This window comes from Pipistrellus hanaki (genome assembly GCF_964339955.1).
Source record: "Pipistrellus hanaki genome assembly, chromosome: 9".
NCBI classification, from domain to species: Eukaryota; Metazoa; Chordata; class Mammalia; order Chiroptera; family Vespertilionidae; genus Pipistrellus; species Pipistrellus hanaki.
The window spans coordinates 41245497-41258613 of record NC_140511.1 but is presented as its reverse complement, the minus strand read 5'-3'; the positions used below and the strand labels follow the sequence as shown (position 1 = coordinate 41258613).

Sequence of the window (13117 nt, the reverse complement as noted above, 5' to 3'; positions counted from 1 at the left end):
TATTTATTAGCAGGTTGGGCGAGTCAGTAACCAGTGTGGAAATCCTGCCCCGCCCCCCTCCTCCCACCTCCAAATTCAGCAGCAACGCTTGCGTCATAAAATCATAGTCATTTGTTAACGCTGCATCTGGCCCAGCCCTTGTGCTACCGCCGGGGCACTGCGGGCCCCAGAGAGAAGCCTCTGGTCCAGCGTTACCAAAGCCAGGCTTAGAACCCGGGTCCGCTTCCCAGGCTGTGACTCGCTTCCTTAAGCCGAGAGGAAGTACAGGGAGGCGGCACAGGGCTGCGCACAGGGCTCTGGCCGCTGGAGGTGCAGCAGCTTCCAGTTTTCATGGGGTGGTGGCACATCACACCGCCCAGGCTTTTTGAGGAAGCCCCCCGCCCCAGCTCGCTCTGGTGGCGAGAGACAGCCCAGCCCCGGGGCTTTGATGCCAGGTGAGCTGACAGTTGCCCCACATCCTTGTGGCCACGAAGCCCCACGTGGCAGCTCCACGGCTTCATGACCTCATTCCTACCCTGTCGTGTGCCGGAACTGCTGGTGTCTTCCCGTTCCTGCAGGTTCAGCCCTATCTTGCTCAAGGTTTGTTTTGTTTTGTTTTGTTATATATATATATATATATATATATATATATATATATATATATATATATATAATCTTCTTAATTGAATTCAGAGAAGGGAGAGGAAGAGAGAGATAGAAACAGCAAAAATAAGAGAGAATCATTGATTGGCTGCCTCCTTCACTGCATGCCCCACACTGGGGATGGAGCCCATGACCTGGGCATGTGTGCCCTTGACTGGAATCGAACCAAGGACCCTTCATTCCACAGGCTGAGGCTTTATTCACTGAGCCAAACCAGCTAGGGCTTGCTCAGGGTTTTTGTGTGCTGCCCTTATTTTTAAAAAAATATATATTTTATTGATTTTTTAATAGAGAGGAAGGGAGAATCAGAGAAATAGAATGTTAGATACATCAATGAGAGAGAAACATCTATCAGCTGCCTCTTGCACACCCCCCACTGGGGATATGCCCGCAACCAAGATACATGCCCTTGACTGGAATCGAACCTGGAACCTTTCATTCCGCAGGCCAACACTCTATCCACTGAGCCAAATCGGTTTCGGCTGCCCTTCTGCTCAGATCTTTGCATGGCTGGCTTCTGATCAGTCTCCTCTCAGAGGCCTTTTCTGACCATGCCATCTTGAGAGTCACCACAACTTGTTTTATTTATTTTTTTAAATAATCTTTTTTAATTACATATATTATCATGTGGACTTGACTGTGTAGGTCATTGTCTCCCCCATAAGACTGTCAGCACCTAGGGAACAGGGACCTTGCCTGTCTCTCTCAGTGATGGGTCCTCGGCCTTAGCATAATGCCTGGCATGTGGGTAGGTGCTCAGAAAATATTTGTTGAATGAATGAATCATTAATGGGCCCTCAGCTCTCTTGAGAGCGGCCCTGTTCCTCTTGGCAGGAAGCTCTGCTTTTGGCCTCGGTGTGGTTCCTTGGTCTGTCCTCAGGCCTCCTCTTTGTCCCCCTGCACTGGGGCTCCAGCTCTCCCCCTGCCCTGGAGACACCCACCACCTCATGAGAAGCTGGGTCTAGGGCTGACTGTAAAGTAGGTAGAGCCAACTTGCCTTGGTCCCCCTCACTGCTTCCAGGGCCTAGAAGCCTATATCTAGAGCTATTGATAGAATTCCAGCCCCGGCTAGCCTCTGGATGTGATTGGCAGCTTAGGTACTTCTCTTCTGGGGACCTCACTCCCCCTGTAACAGAGGATCAGAAATCTCAAGCTCTCAAGGAAGTGAGAGTTTGAGTGAGCGTGGATGGTAAGTGCTTTGTAAACCAACTCATGACTCTCAAGTCAGTCCTTGTCTGTCCTGTGTGACCGTGTGCATGCCACAGGCCCCCAGTGCTATGGAGAGTAGCAGGCTCTGCTTTACCGTGGCGGGGACCGTTCGGTTTACTGATGGAGCACCTCTGTGCATTAGACTCTGTGCGGCGTACAGGTTGGCCAGCCCTGGTGTGTCTGCCTTTGAGGAAGTGAGACTGACGGGGACGTACATGAGATGACTACACAGTGACAGGGAAGGGAGCAAGGGGAACTGGGAGGCCTGAACGTGAGGGTGGGGCAGCTAAATCATCTGGGGCCAGGGCAGGCTTTCTGGAAGAGGACATTCAGTCTGTACACCGAAAGATGAATAGGCGTTAGCAAGGCAGGAAAAACATTCAGGAACCAGTATAAACAGAACCTGAGATTTGGGTGGGAGTGGCAGTCTCCCTGCAAGGCCTCCAAGTCACCAACCTGGGCTGAAGCCCTGGTGTGTATGCTGAGGTCGAGACCCGAGACCCAGACCCGTCTCCAGGCCTGGGGTGGCTCACCTACACCCGGTTTTTTTGTGTGGGTTTTTTTTTTTTTGGGGGGGGCGGGGCGGGCGGGGAGGTTGGGGGCAGTTTGCAGGGGGAGGAGCCTGGTGCACTTAGTTTCTTGGCCGCTACCACTTCTGGGGTTCCTGATATGGAGCTGCTGCTAGTAGACTTGAGGGCCTGGGGGTAGGAGTCAGGCTTGACACCTTCCTGACTCTTAGTCTCCCTCATCTGTAAAATGGCAAAACGCATCCTAATAGGATCTGCCCAGGTTGTGCCCCAGACCCAAGGAGGCTGAACTGACAGACCATTTGGACAAACCAGCAGAAGCAAAAGATGTGAATCCCTTTCATTATGAGAGCACATTTACCAGCCCTGAGCAAAGGGCCAAGGGCCTCACCCTGCTTCTGCTTCCCGTGGGAACGTAGGCGAGACCCTGCCTGCCTGGAAGGCGGACCTCCTCTCTGTACAGTGGGGAGGGCTGGCTGACGTGGGTCCCCTCACATTCATTCCAGATCTGCTGCAGGAATGGGATTCCAGTCCTGCCCCTAAATGCTTCGGGGCTCGCTTCTCAGTTTGTCCCTGTGAAAGATGGACTCGTGTCCTGCTTGGGGCCAGGTAGAATGTAGCTCCCCCATGCTTACTCATGTGTTGTGAAAGGAGCCTATTTTGAGGACTCCTTGGTGATGTACCTACAGGCTGGTGGTGTTGTCATGGCAACCCTCCTACTTGAGTAGCTATTTTTTTTTTTTTTTTAATGTGTCAGAAGGTGGGGGTGGAGAAAGCGGGCCATTGGGGTTCTCATCCAATCACCCTGATGGTCCTGTTGATCGTTCCAAAGGGTTAGGAGAGCCCCACTTCCTTGACCTCTCCTCCCAGGACTTCCCCTATTTCCTGAAAACCAAACACTTTAAAATTTAGGTCTCCAGAGCAGCCCAAGGAGGGGCTTGTCGTCTCTTAGGGAGGCCTCTTGTTGATAAAAATTCAGCAGTAGATCTAGCAAAACACAGAAGGTCCAGGTTGTCAGGACCTCAGATTTCAGCTGATCTCACCCAACGTCCTAACTTAGTGCCAGTGGGGAAACTGAGACCTAGGATTGGAAGAGGCCCAGGGTCCCTGCGTCTGTGGGGACTCGGGATGCTGGCTCCCTGCCTGTATTCTATGCAGGAGGCCCTGAGAGCCAACAAGCAGGAGTCCATTGAGCCCAGGCGGGGGTCCTGGTAGCCAAGCCAGTCGATTCCCAGCCAGCACCCCCACCCCCAGCTGTGTGTTGGCTTTGCAGGTATCCCAGTGGCCCTGTTGTAATATCTGCAAAGCCAGGAGTCTTGCAAGCCAGAAGTCTTAAAGTGGGAATTATTAGTCTTCCCAAAAAAGAACTCACCAGTGTGCCAGGACCCAGTAAACAGCTGGCTGATGGCCACGGGGCCCCTGGGCACCAGCTGCCGTCGGAGGGAGGAAGGGGAGGAGCGGGTCACAGTCTTCCTGGTCTTCAGGCTGGCGTCCAGAGCTCCTTGCCTGGCATTCCTGGTCCTTCATGGCTCCCACTTCACTTGCTCACCTGGACTCACACACTCTCACACTCTTCTTGCTCCAGCCTGGCTGAGCTACTTGCAGTTCATTCCTCAAACCTATGCTCTCTCCCTTCCAGGCCTTGGCACATACCATTTGCAGGACCAGTACCCGGGTCCTGACCCTGCACCTCCTGACAGACTGGAAAACTCTTACTCACACGTCACATCTCACCTGCCCCAGCACTTCCTCCACAATGTCCTCCAGGGGTTAAGAGTCTTCCCTGGCCCTGACTTACCCTTTGTGCCTAATTAGTCACAGCCCTGTCTCCTGGGGGCTGTCATAGCTGGGGTAGGCAGCCCTGGGGCAGAGCTCGGCCTCCAGCAGATGCCCCGGAAGCAGAGGCAGGGTCTGCAGCACTCTGGTGCAGAACCTGGAGCGTAAAGGGTACGCAGAAAGCATTTGTTGAATGAATGTTAATGTTTGGGTTCCACCTCTCTCTTCCTCCCTCCAGAGCAGTGGTTCTCAACCTTTCTAAGCTGCTACCCTTTAATACAGTTCCTTATGTTGTGGTGACCCCCAACTATAAAATTATTTTTGTTGCTACTTAACTGTAATTTTGCTACTGTTAATGAATCGTAATGTAAATATCTGTGTTTTCCGATGGTCTCAGGTGACCCTGCTAGTGGTTCTCAACCTATGGGTCACGACCCACAGGTTGTAAACCGCTGCTGTAGAGCCTAAAAATCATAATTTACATTACGATTCATTAACAGTAGCAAAATTACAGTTAAGTAGCAACAAAAATAATTTTATGGTTGGGGGTCACCACCACATGAACTGTATTAAAGGGTCGCGACATTAGAAAGGTTGAGAACCAATGCTCTAGAGCACATGTGTCAAACACAAGGCCCGCGGGCCAAATCCAGCCCGCCAGGCCTTGCAATGTGGCCCGCACCGCGCTGTCATCACTGCACTCCGCTGTCAGTTTATGACATTGTCAGTTTATGACTGTTCAGTAAACCATTCGGCCCGCGATTTAGGCTGGATTTTAGATTTTGGCCCCTTCTCTAATTGAGTTCGACACCCCTACTCTAGAGCCTTCCACTGCTACTCTGCTTTTAACACCCCACCCCCTTTAGCTGGAGGAGACCTTTCCCTCCTAATTCCCCAGAAAGTTCCATGTGACCCTCTGTCACAGCCCAGGTCAGTTAGCTGTGACTGGGCTTATCTCTGTTCTTGTCCAGGCCCTGTTTGTTCATCTCAGTCCCGGCGAGCATCCAGTCCCTCGGCCAACATTGATTGAGCACCTGCTCTGTGCCCAGCACAGGGATCCAGATAAATAAGACATGGTCCCTGCAAACAAAGGCGCACTCTTTCTCCTAATGAGAAGGGCTGAGTAGAAGGGTGAGGTGGGAGCATGCGGGGTGGGTCAGCCCCCAATAGCAGGGAAGGTCTCTAAGGGGCCAGCACGCTGCCTGGCTGGTGCTGAACCCGTGGCCGGACTGGACTTGCAGATGACAGAACTCTGCCTTCGGGGAATGCGGGCAAGGCCAAGAGGGTGGGAAGACTTCCTGGTGGGAAGGAATGTCTGGCTGAACATGTGAGATGCAGAATGGGGACAGTTTCAGGGGCAGGTCTTACAGAAGCCCGGCCCTGGACTCAGGTTCTAAAATAATGGCCATGGCCCTCCAGAGCCACGCCTGACTCATCATCAGGTGTGATGTCCCACTGAAAGCCACCTGGGGCCTGGAAGGGAGCTTGCCTTTGACCTTGAAGATGTGCCATCTCTTTGGCACGTGACCCAGCTTCTGGGACCTCCCTGGGGCTGGAAGGGTCAGCAGGGCTGTTGGTATGTCCCCGCTCTGCCTCCATGCAGACTTGCACCCAGGTCTTCAGAGTAGCGTGGGGTGACTTCCTCACAGTCTAGCCAGGGCAGAGCTTAGCTCCAGGTGGGCCCCGAAGGCACGGCCACTGGAACGTGTGCAGGATGATTTCCCACTCAGAGGCCCGGAGGCTGTTCACATCTTTGACCTCACTGGCACCTCCTAGGTCTGTAACAGAATGCCACACAGTGTTTGGGCCTTTCCCGTAAGCTGTTTGGATTCTTCACAACAATCCTGGGTCATAACTAAGGGGGACGCTGAGTCTCAGACAGGGGCAGGGACTTTCAGGATCCCCCAACATGTCAGAGGTCAGAGCCAGGGTTTGAATCCCCAGTCTGCTGATGCCAGCACCGCGGCTCCAAAGCGGGGCAGGGGTTGCTGTACCCATCAGACAGGAGAGGACGCCGAGGCTCACTTATTAATTACCCGGCATCCACACGAAGCTCTTGCCCGTACATTATCTCATTTCATTCTCACAGCAGTCTGCCGAGGTAGGTATTAGCCTCACTGTACAGATGAGGAAACTGAGGCTTGCACAGGAAGTGACTCACGAAAGCTTTGCTTCCTGCGAGTGAGGGCCCAGATCCTCCTGACGCCCAGCTTCCTGTCCATGGCATCTCCCCAGGCTGGTGTGAGGGACCCCCTCCCCAGGCTTCAGGATGGAAGGTGGGTGGAGGAAGCAGTGCCGGCTGTCCGGAGACGTGACCTTGTGCTCCGGCCTCTGAATGGAGGCTGGCTGTGCTCAGAGCCTCCTCTCCGCCGGTCAGAGGGTCCTCTCACCCCTCTCTCTGCCCATTACCCCCAGATCACTGCTCTTCAGAGCTCACTGCCTGGCACTACAGCATACCTTCATGTGCAGGTGCTTTATCTCCCCCTCAGCAAAATGTAAGGCCCTGACAGGCGAGACTTCTGCTGTGTTCACTGCTGCTTCCCCCATGGCTAGGACAGTGCTCCCGGCTTCAGTCTTGTCTCTGGCCCCATCCATCTCCTCAGGCAGCTATTTTTTATTTATTTATTTTTTTTGCCACTCCAGCCCTTTCCAACTTCTCTATCCTCCGTTTCATTTGGGGTAAACATGAACCCCCATTCCTGGGTCCTAGGACATTCTGTGTGGGCCTGCCTCTTTAAACTCCCTCTGAGTCTGCTCCAGTGGTTGACCTCAACCACTCTCCTCCCTTTTGCCCCCCAGACTTGCCTCCTAGGGGCTCAATGTCTCCTACAGCCTCTCTGTCACCACCCTCGCTCTGTTTTCCCTCTGCGTAGCCCACCGCTCTGTGTTAGCTCGTTGTGAATACCCCTTCCCGCTCTGATCGCCGATGGAGGCAAAGACAGTGGCTATCATTCAGTCACCTAACAGGGGCCAGATGCACCTCACATGCATTCTCTTCGCTTGGTCTTCCCCACAGCCCCACAGGTTGGGGTGATTGTCCTCATTTAGCAGATGGGAAAGCAACCCGAGAGAGAGGCTAAGTGACGGGCCCAAGGTCCCAGAGCCATGCAGGGGCCGAGCTGGCCCAGGGCCCCTTTTCAGACGATGGGGATTAGAGGTCAGACCCCGCCCCCTTGTCTGCCAGCTTGTTTGAGAGGAAACCGTGTGCTCATCAGCCCTGGGTGCACCTCCCTGGTCACTCCGCTATCAGATGTTGAAGGAGGAGGTGTTCAGACATACCCACCCCCACCCCAAGCTGAGCCGAGGACTGAGGGCTGTTCGGCCCCACTGCCGTGGGCAGCTCCGGCTTAGCCCTTGCAGCAGCAGCTCGGTTTGTAGGAACCATGGGTGGGGGTGGGTGCTCGCATTCCTTGCACAACCCGTCTACAGGAGAATGTCCCCACCAGGCTGGGGCACGGAGTGGGCAGAGCAGACAGCCCTCCATTGCCTGGGGGGGGGGGGTGTCCCTGAAGTCCGGGTGTGGACCGGCTTGGCTTGGGGACCAGCCCTCCACAGCGTGGCATTGTGGAAATGAGGGACTCAGAGCCCAAAGGCCTGCCTGGAGTCCTGGCTCCCCCGGCTCCTGACCTCAAGCAAATGGTTTAACCTCGTTTGGTTCACCTTACTTGCTTTTCCTTCTCTGTGGAACGGGGTTCCTGCCTTGTCTGCCTTCCTGGGGAGTGCTGTGGACAGAGAAGCCCCATACGGGTGTGAGGGGAGGGGATTCTGGGTGCGAGAGAGCTGCTCCCAGGGCCTCTCTGCCAGCTCCACGCCCTCTGCCTGAAGCCCAGAGAGGTGAGTGACGTGGCCCTCTGCCCTCCCCAGCTGGGAGAGATGAGCTGCATAAAAGAACCGGAATCTGGGAGCAGCTGTTTGAGTTGGCTCTTGGGAATTTTTCTTTAGAGTCAGCTTACTCTATGGCCTGCCTTGTCTCTCTCCTTGAGAAAAGGACATCTCTGTAGGCAGGGCTTCTGTTTCCCTCCCAGATGAAGAACCCCTGCTCAGCGAGGGCAAGGAGCTCACTTTCTCTGCCCTCCATCCCATCCCCAGGGCCCTCCGTGATGGGGCTGGAGCAGCTGCCCGGTCTAACTTGGGCTTCTAGGCTTTCAACCCCTGGGTTAGTTCATTCATGGAATAAACCTCGAGGCGTTCCGCTGTCAAAGGCCCTCCATAGGGCTCTGGGCACACAGAGGAGATAGGTCCCAGCCCGGCACTCAGGCGACGCTGGCAGAGGAGGACGACCACAGCAGCAGACGCTGGCTTCAGTGGACGGGTGCTGAGAGGGCGTTCAAAGCGCCCTGTGCCGAGGGAGGCCGGGGAGGGGTGCCAAGGGAGCCGATTGGGCTTGGGACTTTGGGTAGATGGTGAGGCTCCCTGCCAGCCCCACCCAGGACTCGGTGTGCAGGTGGCAATGGTGGCATCTCATTGCAGCATTGGCATCCAGCGAGCTTCTGCTGGACTCCTCCCAGCCACAGCTGGGGCAGAGGAGGTGCTGATAGATGAGCGGTGAGGACTGGCTGGGGCCTCGGGGTGCCCAGGGGAAGCCCCACTTCCTATCTGCTAGGCAACTGAACCAAGACTGTTGCAGAGTGGCAGGCCTCCAGGTGGTATCCTCAGAAGGGTGGACACCAGCGTCCAAGCAGTGAAGAGATTGCAGGGTTCGCCCTCTCTGCCCCCCTGTCAGAGATGGGGAACTGAAGCCCAGAGAAGTGAGGGACTCGGCCATCATTAACGCATCGTTGACAGAGCTGGGACTGGAACCCAAGGCCACTGCCACTTAACCTGCAGCACAAGATGCCGACTCCTGGCTGCCCTCTGAAGGAAAACAAGTCATGCATTTCCCCTGTCTCCCCACCCCCCCCCCCACAGTCTTCCCCCCCCAATTGTGGGGAGACGAGAGAAGGAACTTGGGGCACCTGTAGCATAGAGACAGGACGCAGTCCTGGAAGTTGGGGCTGAATCGTATTCAACTCTGCCCACCCTTGGGTTTAATGGCCTCGGCCCTGTCACCCCCCTCAGCCATTTTATCATCATCAAAACAGGAATGATGATGCCAAGCTCCCGGCTTGGTGAGGAGTTGGGGTGCTTTGGAAGTAAGTGCTTTGGAGGCCCCAAAGCTTTGTGGGCCACGTGGGCAGCACACCTATCACCCGGCATGACAGGGAGGGACCTGGGAGCCCGAGGAGCAGCCAGAGCAGAGACCTGCTTTCCTTCTTGCTCAGCAGACCTTTCTTAGTGTCCCTCTGACCATGCCCGGGGATCCCAGTTGCGGGTCAGACCCAGGCCTGGCCCCTGTGCAGCTCCCAGTGTGATCGGAGGATGGGTTTGTCATCAGAAGTTACTACGAGGTGAGGGGCGGTGGAGCCCAGAGGGAGGATTCTGTTTCTCTGTCTTATTTCTCCATTCAGCTGGCCTCCCCTGACGTTATCTTCAGACAGATTCTTTCCAGGGGGGCTGGACAGGGACCGGGCGGGGGTGGGGGCGCGAAGGCAGAGGGTGGACGTGGTGTAAAACAGCCTGACAGTTCCAAGCTTGCATGGGCCTTAGAGTTTATCATCTCAGTGAAGGAAAGATCACCTCTCTCACCTTATCTGGGTTTTGAAAGAAGAGCTGCCTTGTCTCATTGTCGGGGTCATCAGGTGGGCAAGGCTTTCTAGACAGAGAAGCAGTGACTCCATATTTCTTAGTCTCATAGGGGGCTTCCACTGGGGCTGGGGTCAGCATCACGGACAGGCCAGCACACGGGGCTGGTCTCCTTGGTCAGCCAGGTCTGACTCTTGCGGACCAGAGGCAGCCGAACAGGCCCAGGCCTGAGGAACGAACGCAGTGGTAGCTTCCTCCTGGACTCCCGCAGGGACACCTGCCATTCCTCAGTGGACTTCCGTTTCCCACTTCGTTGCAGAGCTGGCTGTCGGCCATAGTTGGGACAAGGCTGGGTGAGAACAGACTGGATGGTGTGGGGAAAGCCTGGCTCTGTCCAACTTGCTGTGGTCCCTGGGGGATTCTCTTAAGCCCTCTTCTTCCTGTCCGAGTCAGGATTGGACATGACGGTCCGCAGTTCCTGTACGCTGCCCTCATCTCATTGTCAGAGACCTCGGATAGGCTGAGCAGACCCAGGTCTTTCCAGTTGTTTCACTGGGGGGAATGTCATCAATGGGTGGCCCTGACCAAAGGCAGGGGCTTGACCCCAGCCCTTTCCTCAAGCTCTGTTCAAGCTGTTGGCCTTGGGGTCCTGTTTGCAATAGGAAGTGGCCAAATAAGACAGTGACTTATGTCTTTCCCTCTGGTGCCTTCTCCCTCTTCCCCCACACCCCCTGCCAGCATAGGTGGAGGCCCCCAGCTCCTCCCTCTGCCCTGGCCCCCACCCCAGACCTGCCCTACCTGAGACTTTGGACTGAGGATTTTGCTAAAAAAAACATTTTGACTCAGCAGATCCAGGCTGGGGCCCCGGATCCTGTGTTTTTAAACAGCTCTCAGACCTCACTTTGAATAGGAAGGTGCTCAAGTTCATTCTGTCTTCTCTCCATCCGGGCACCCAGCTTACCCCAGGCCCAGGGCTAGGACTTTTCCTAGCTCTTAGCCTACTCCTAGCTGCCAGGGCCCCTGCCTCACTTCCTCTGGCCCAGTTCAGTAGGCAGAGCCAGCTGCTAGGGGGTGAGTTGGAAGGCCAGCCCTTTGACCAAGGGTCCAGGCCTATGCTGGGGCCTCACTTCCCTCCCCTGTGTCCCTCCCCAGGTCCTGAGCACAGCCAACCCTTGGGCCTACTGTGTCCCATGGGCACTCAGCACCTGCTATGGGGGAAAGGGAGGTGCCCTGAGCAGGCGGCAGGAATCCTGGATTCCGACCCTGGCTCTGCTGCCTGGATAACCCAGTGCAAGTCAGCGCTCCTCTCCTCAGTCTCCCTGGTGGTCCAGTTGGGCTCTTCTAGAAACTTGGATGGGCCCTCAGTCTCCAGGATGGGCATCAGGAAAGTATAGAGGTGGAGAAGACCTGTGGTGGGAGGATTTTTATCCAGAGAGGGGAAGGAGCAGTAATGTGCCAAACCTCTGGAATGCCTCTGTGGCCCAGGCTCTTTAGTTGCTTTAGTGATTTTCCATACTGCCACCTCTACCACACGTATGCCTTCGGAATACTAGATGCTACTGAGCACTCAGCATGTATCCTATCCTCTCAGGGAGCCCTCATGGTCTTGTCTGGGGTCACAGTAGTGAGTAGAACCATGATCTGAACTGGCATCTGAGTCCTGCTGGACCAAGCCCCCTCCCTCTCACCCACCAGAGCAGGCAAAGAGGACAGGACCGGTGTGTCTGCCTTGAGTTACCTGTGTTCCTCCTAAAAGTCAAAGCAATTGCTGACTTTCAGCTGATGGGCATTAAGTTCCTTCCTAAACTCTGCTGTGACCTGGCTGCTCTACAGATTTTGAGGAAATGCAAAGGCCCGAGTTAAGTCCCTAGAACCCTCTCCCTCCCACTCCCAGCAGTGGGCCAGTGTGAAAGGACAAGATGGTGATGTAGTGCCTGGAGCCTGGCCGAGTGGGTGGTGTGAAGGGATGTTTGATGACTACCCAGTAGGCGCTCAGTGAAGATGCGGTGAGCGAGGGGCATGCAGTTGGGGCTCAGCAGACGTGGGGTTTGAACTGTTCCACTCCTTTGGTCCAGCTGCTGGAAGGAATGGGGGATAGGTTAGGGGACCTCGCCCATGCCCTCCCCCCATGCCGCCTCTCTTGCAGTCACCAGGCTTTCTGGCCTCATGGCCCCTCAATCACTGAAGTCCAGGGTATCACCCTGGGGGGCACAGTCACAGAGCCAATTAAGTGAGCATACCTTGCCCTAACTTCCAGGCTTGGCACATGCTTGGCAGTGTACGTAATTGCAGCCCTCAGGGTCCCAGGCTGCCTGAGCTCATTGGCCAGCAGGTCCTTTGCAGAAGCAAAGGCTCTGGCCTGATTCCTCTCTGGGCCCCAAGCTTGGAGCACTGAGAGGAAGCTGAAAGTGTAAATCCCTCTGGTGGTGCTTGGTGGTTTTGGGGCTGTGGGCAAGAGGCCTCAGATCCTTGGAAAGGGATCAGTCCTGGGGATGAGGGCGTGGGGTAGGGATTCAGAGTGCTCAAAGTACAGATGGAGAAAACACATTGCACACTGGATGTTGGACCTCTGTCCTTGGCCTCCCAGACACCGATAGCAAAGGTTAAATATTTGTACTAGATCCAGATAAAGGATATGGACAGGGGTTTGATGGGGGTGGAGGGAAGAGAACTGGCAATCATGGAGAGCTTCCCCCAGCCTCTTTGGCTTCCTCGTTTGGTCTCCAAAACCCTGAGGGGACACCATTCCCACTGGGTTTGTATAAACACCTGGGGTCCAGGGAGGCATGCGAACAGCCCAGAATTGGTAGCTACTGGGTGGCAGGGCTAGAACGTCAACTCGTGTGTGTGTGTGATTTTGTGACCGTGCTCCTCTCCCATCTGGCCAGGTGCCTGTGGGGGGTGGGTTGGTGCTGGGGACTCTGAGGCCGGAGAGAAGGGGGCAGCAGACTCACGTCTCCCCCCGTCTGTTGCAGGCACCGGCTCCAGCATCCTCTCTGCCCTCCAGGATCTCTTCTCCGTTAGCTGGCTCAATAGGTCCAAAGTGGAAAAGCAGCTGCAGGTCATCTCGGTGCTACAATGGGTCCTGTCCTTCCTCGTGCTGGGTAAGCTGGGGCTCCGAGGGGGAGGGCAGGCAGGGGCCCCCTCCCCAATATAGGTTAGAGCAGGAGCTGTGCTCTGCAGGAATCCGGAAAGAGCACCCTCCTACTTACACCTTTTGCATCCCAGATTCAGTGCTCTATCCTAGGCCTGCGGGAGGGCTCAGGGAGATTCAGTGGGAGGTGGTGGCATGGCTCCCATGTTGCAGATGGGAAATCCAGGTCTCAGAGAAGGTAAGTAAC

At 55.4% G+C, this 13117-nt stretch overlaps 1 protein-coding gene across 3 annotated transcripts in view; it reads left to right on the top strand.

Moving 5' to 3' along the window:
* DGAT2 (diacylglycerol O-acyltransferase 2) overlaps positions 1-13117 on the top strand; it is a 41547-nt gene that overhangs the window by 10740 nt on the left and 17690 nt on the right. For 2 of the 3 annotated variants that reach the window (XM_084893418.1, XM_084893419.1), the window contains exon 2: positions 12752-12880. In XM_084893418.1, coding sequence (XP_084749544.1) covers positions 12752-12880 — 129 coding nt within the window. Of the gene's footprint in view, positions 1-1813; positions 1832-12751; positions 12881-13117 lie in introns of those variants that run through there. The other variant, XM_084893420.1, reaches the window with a different exon arrangement.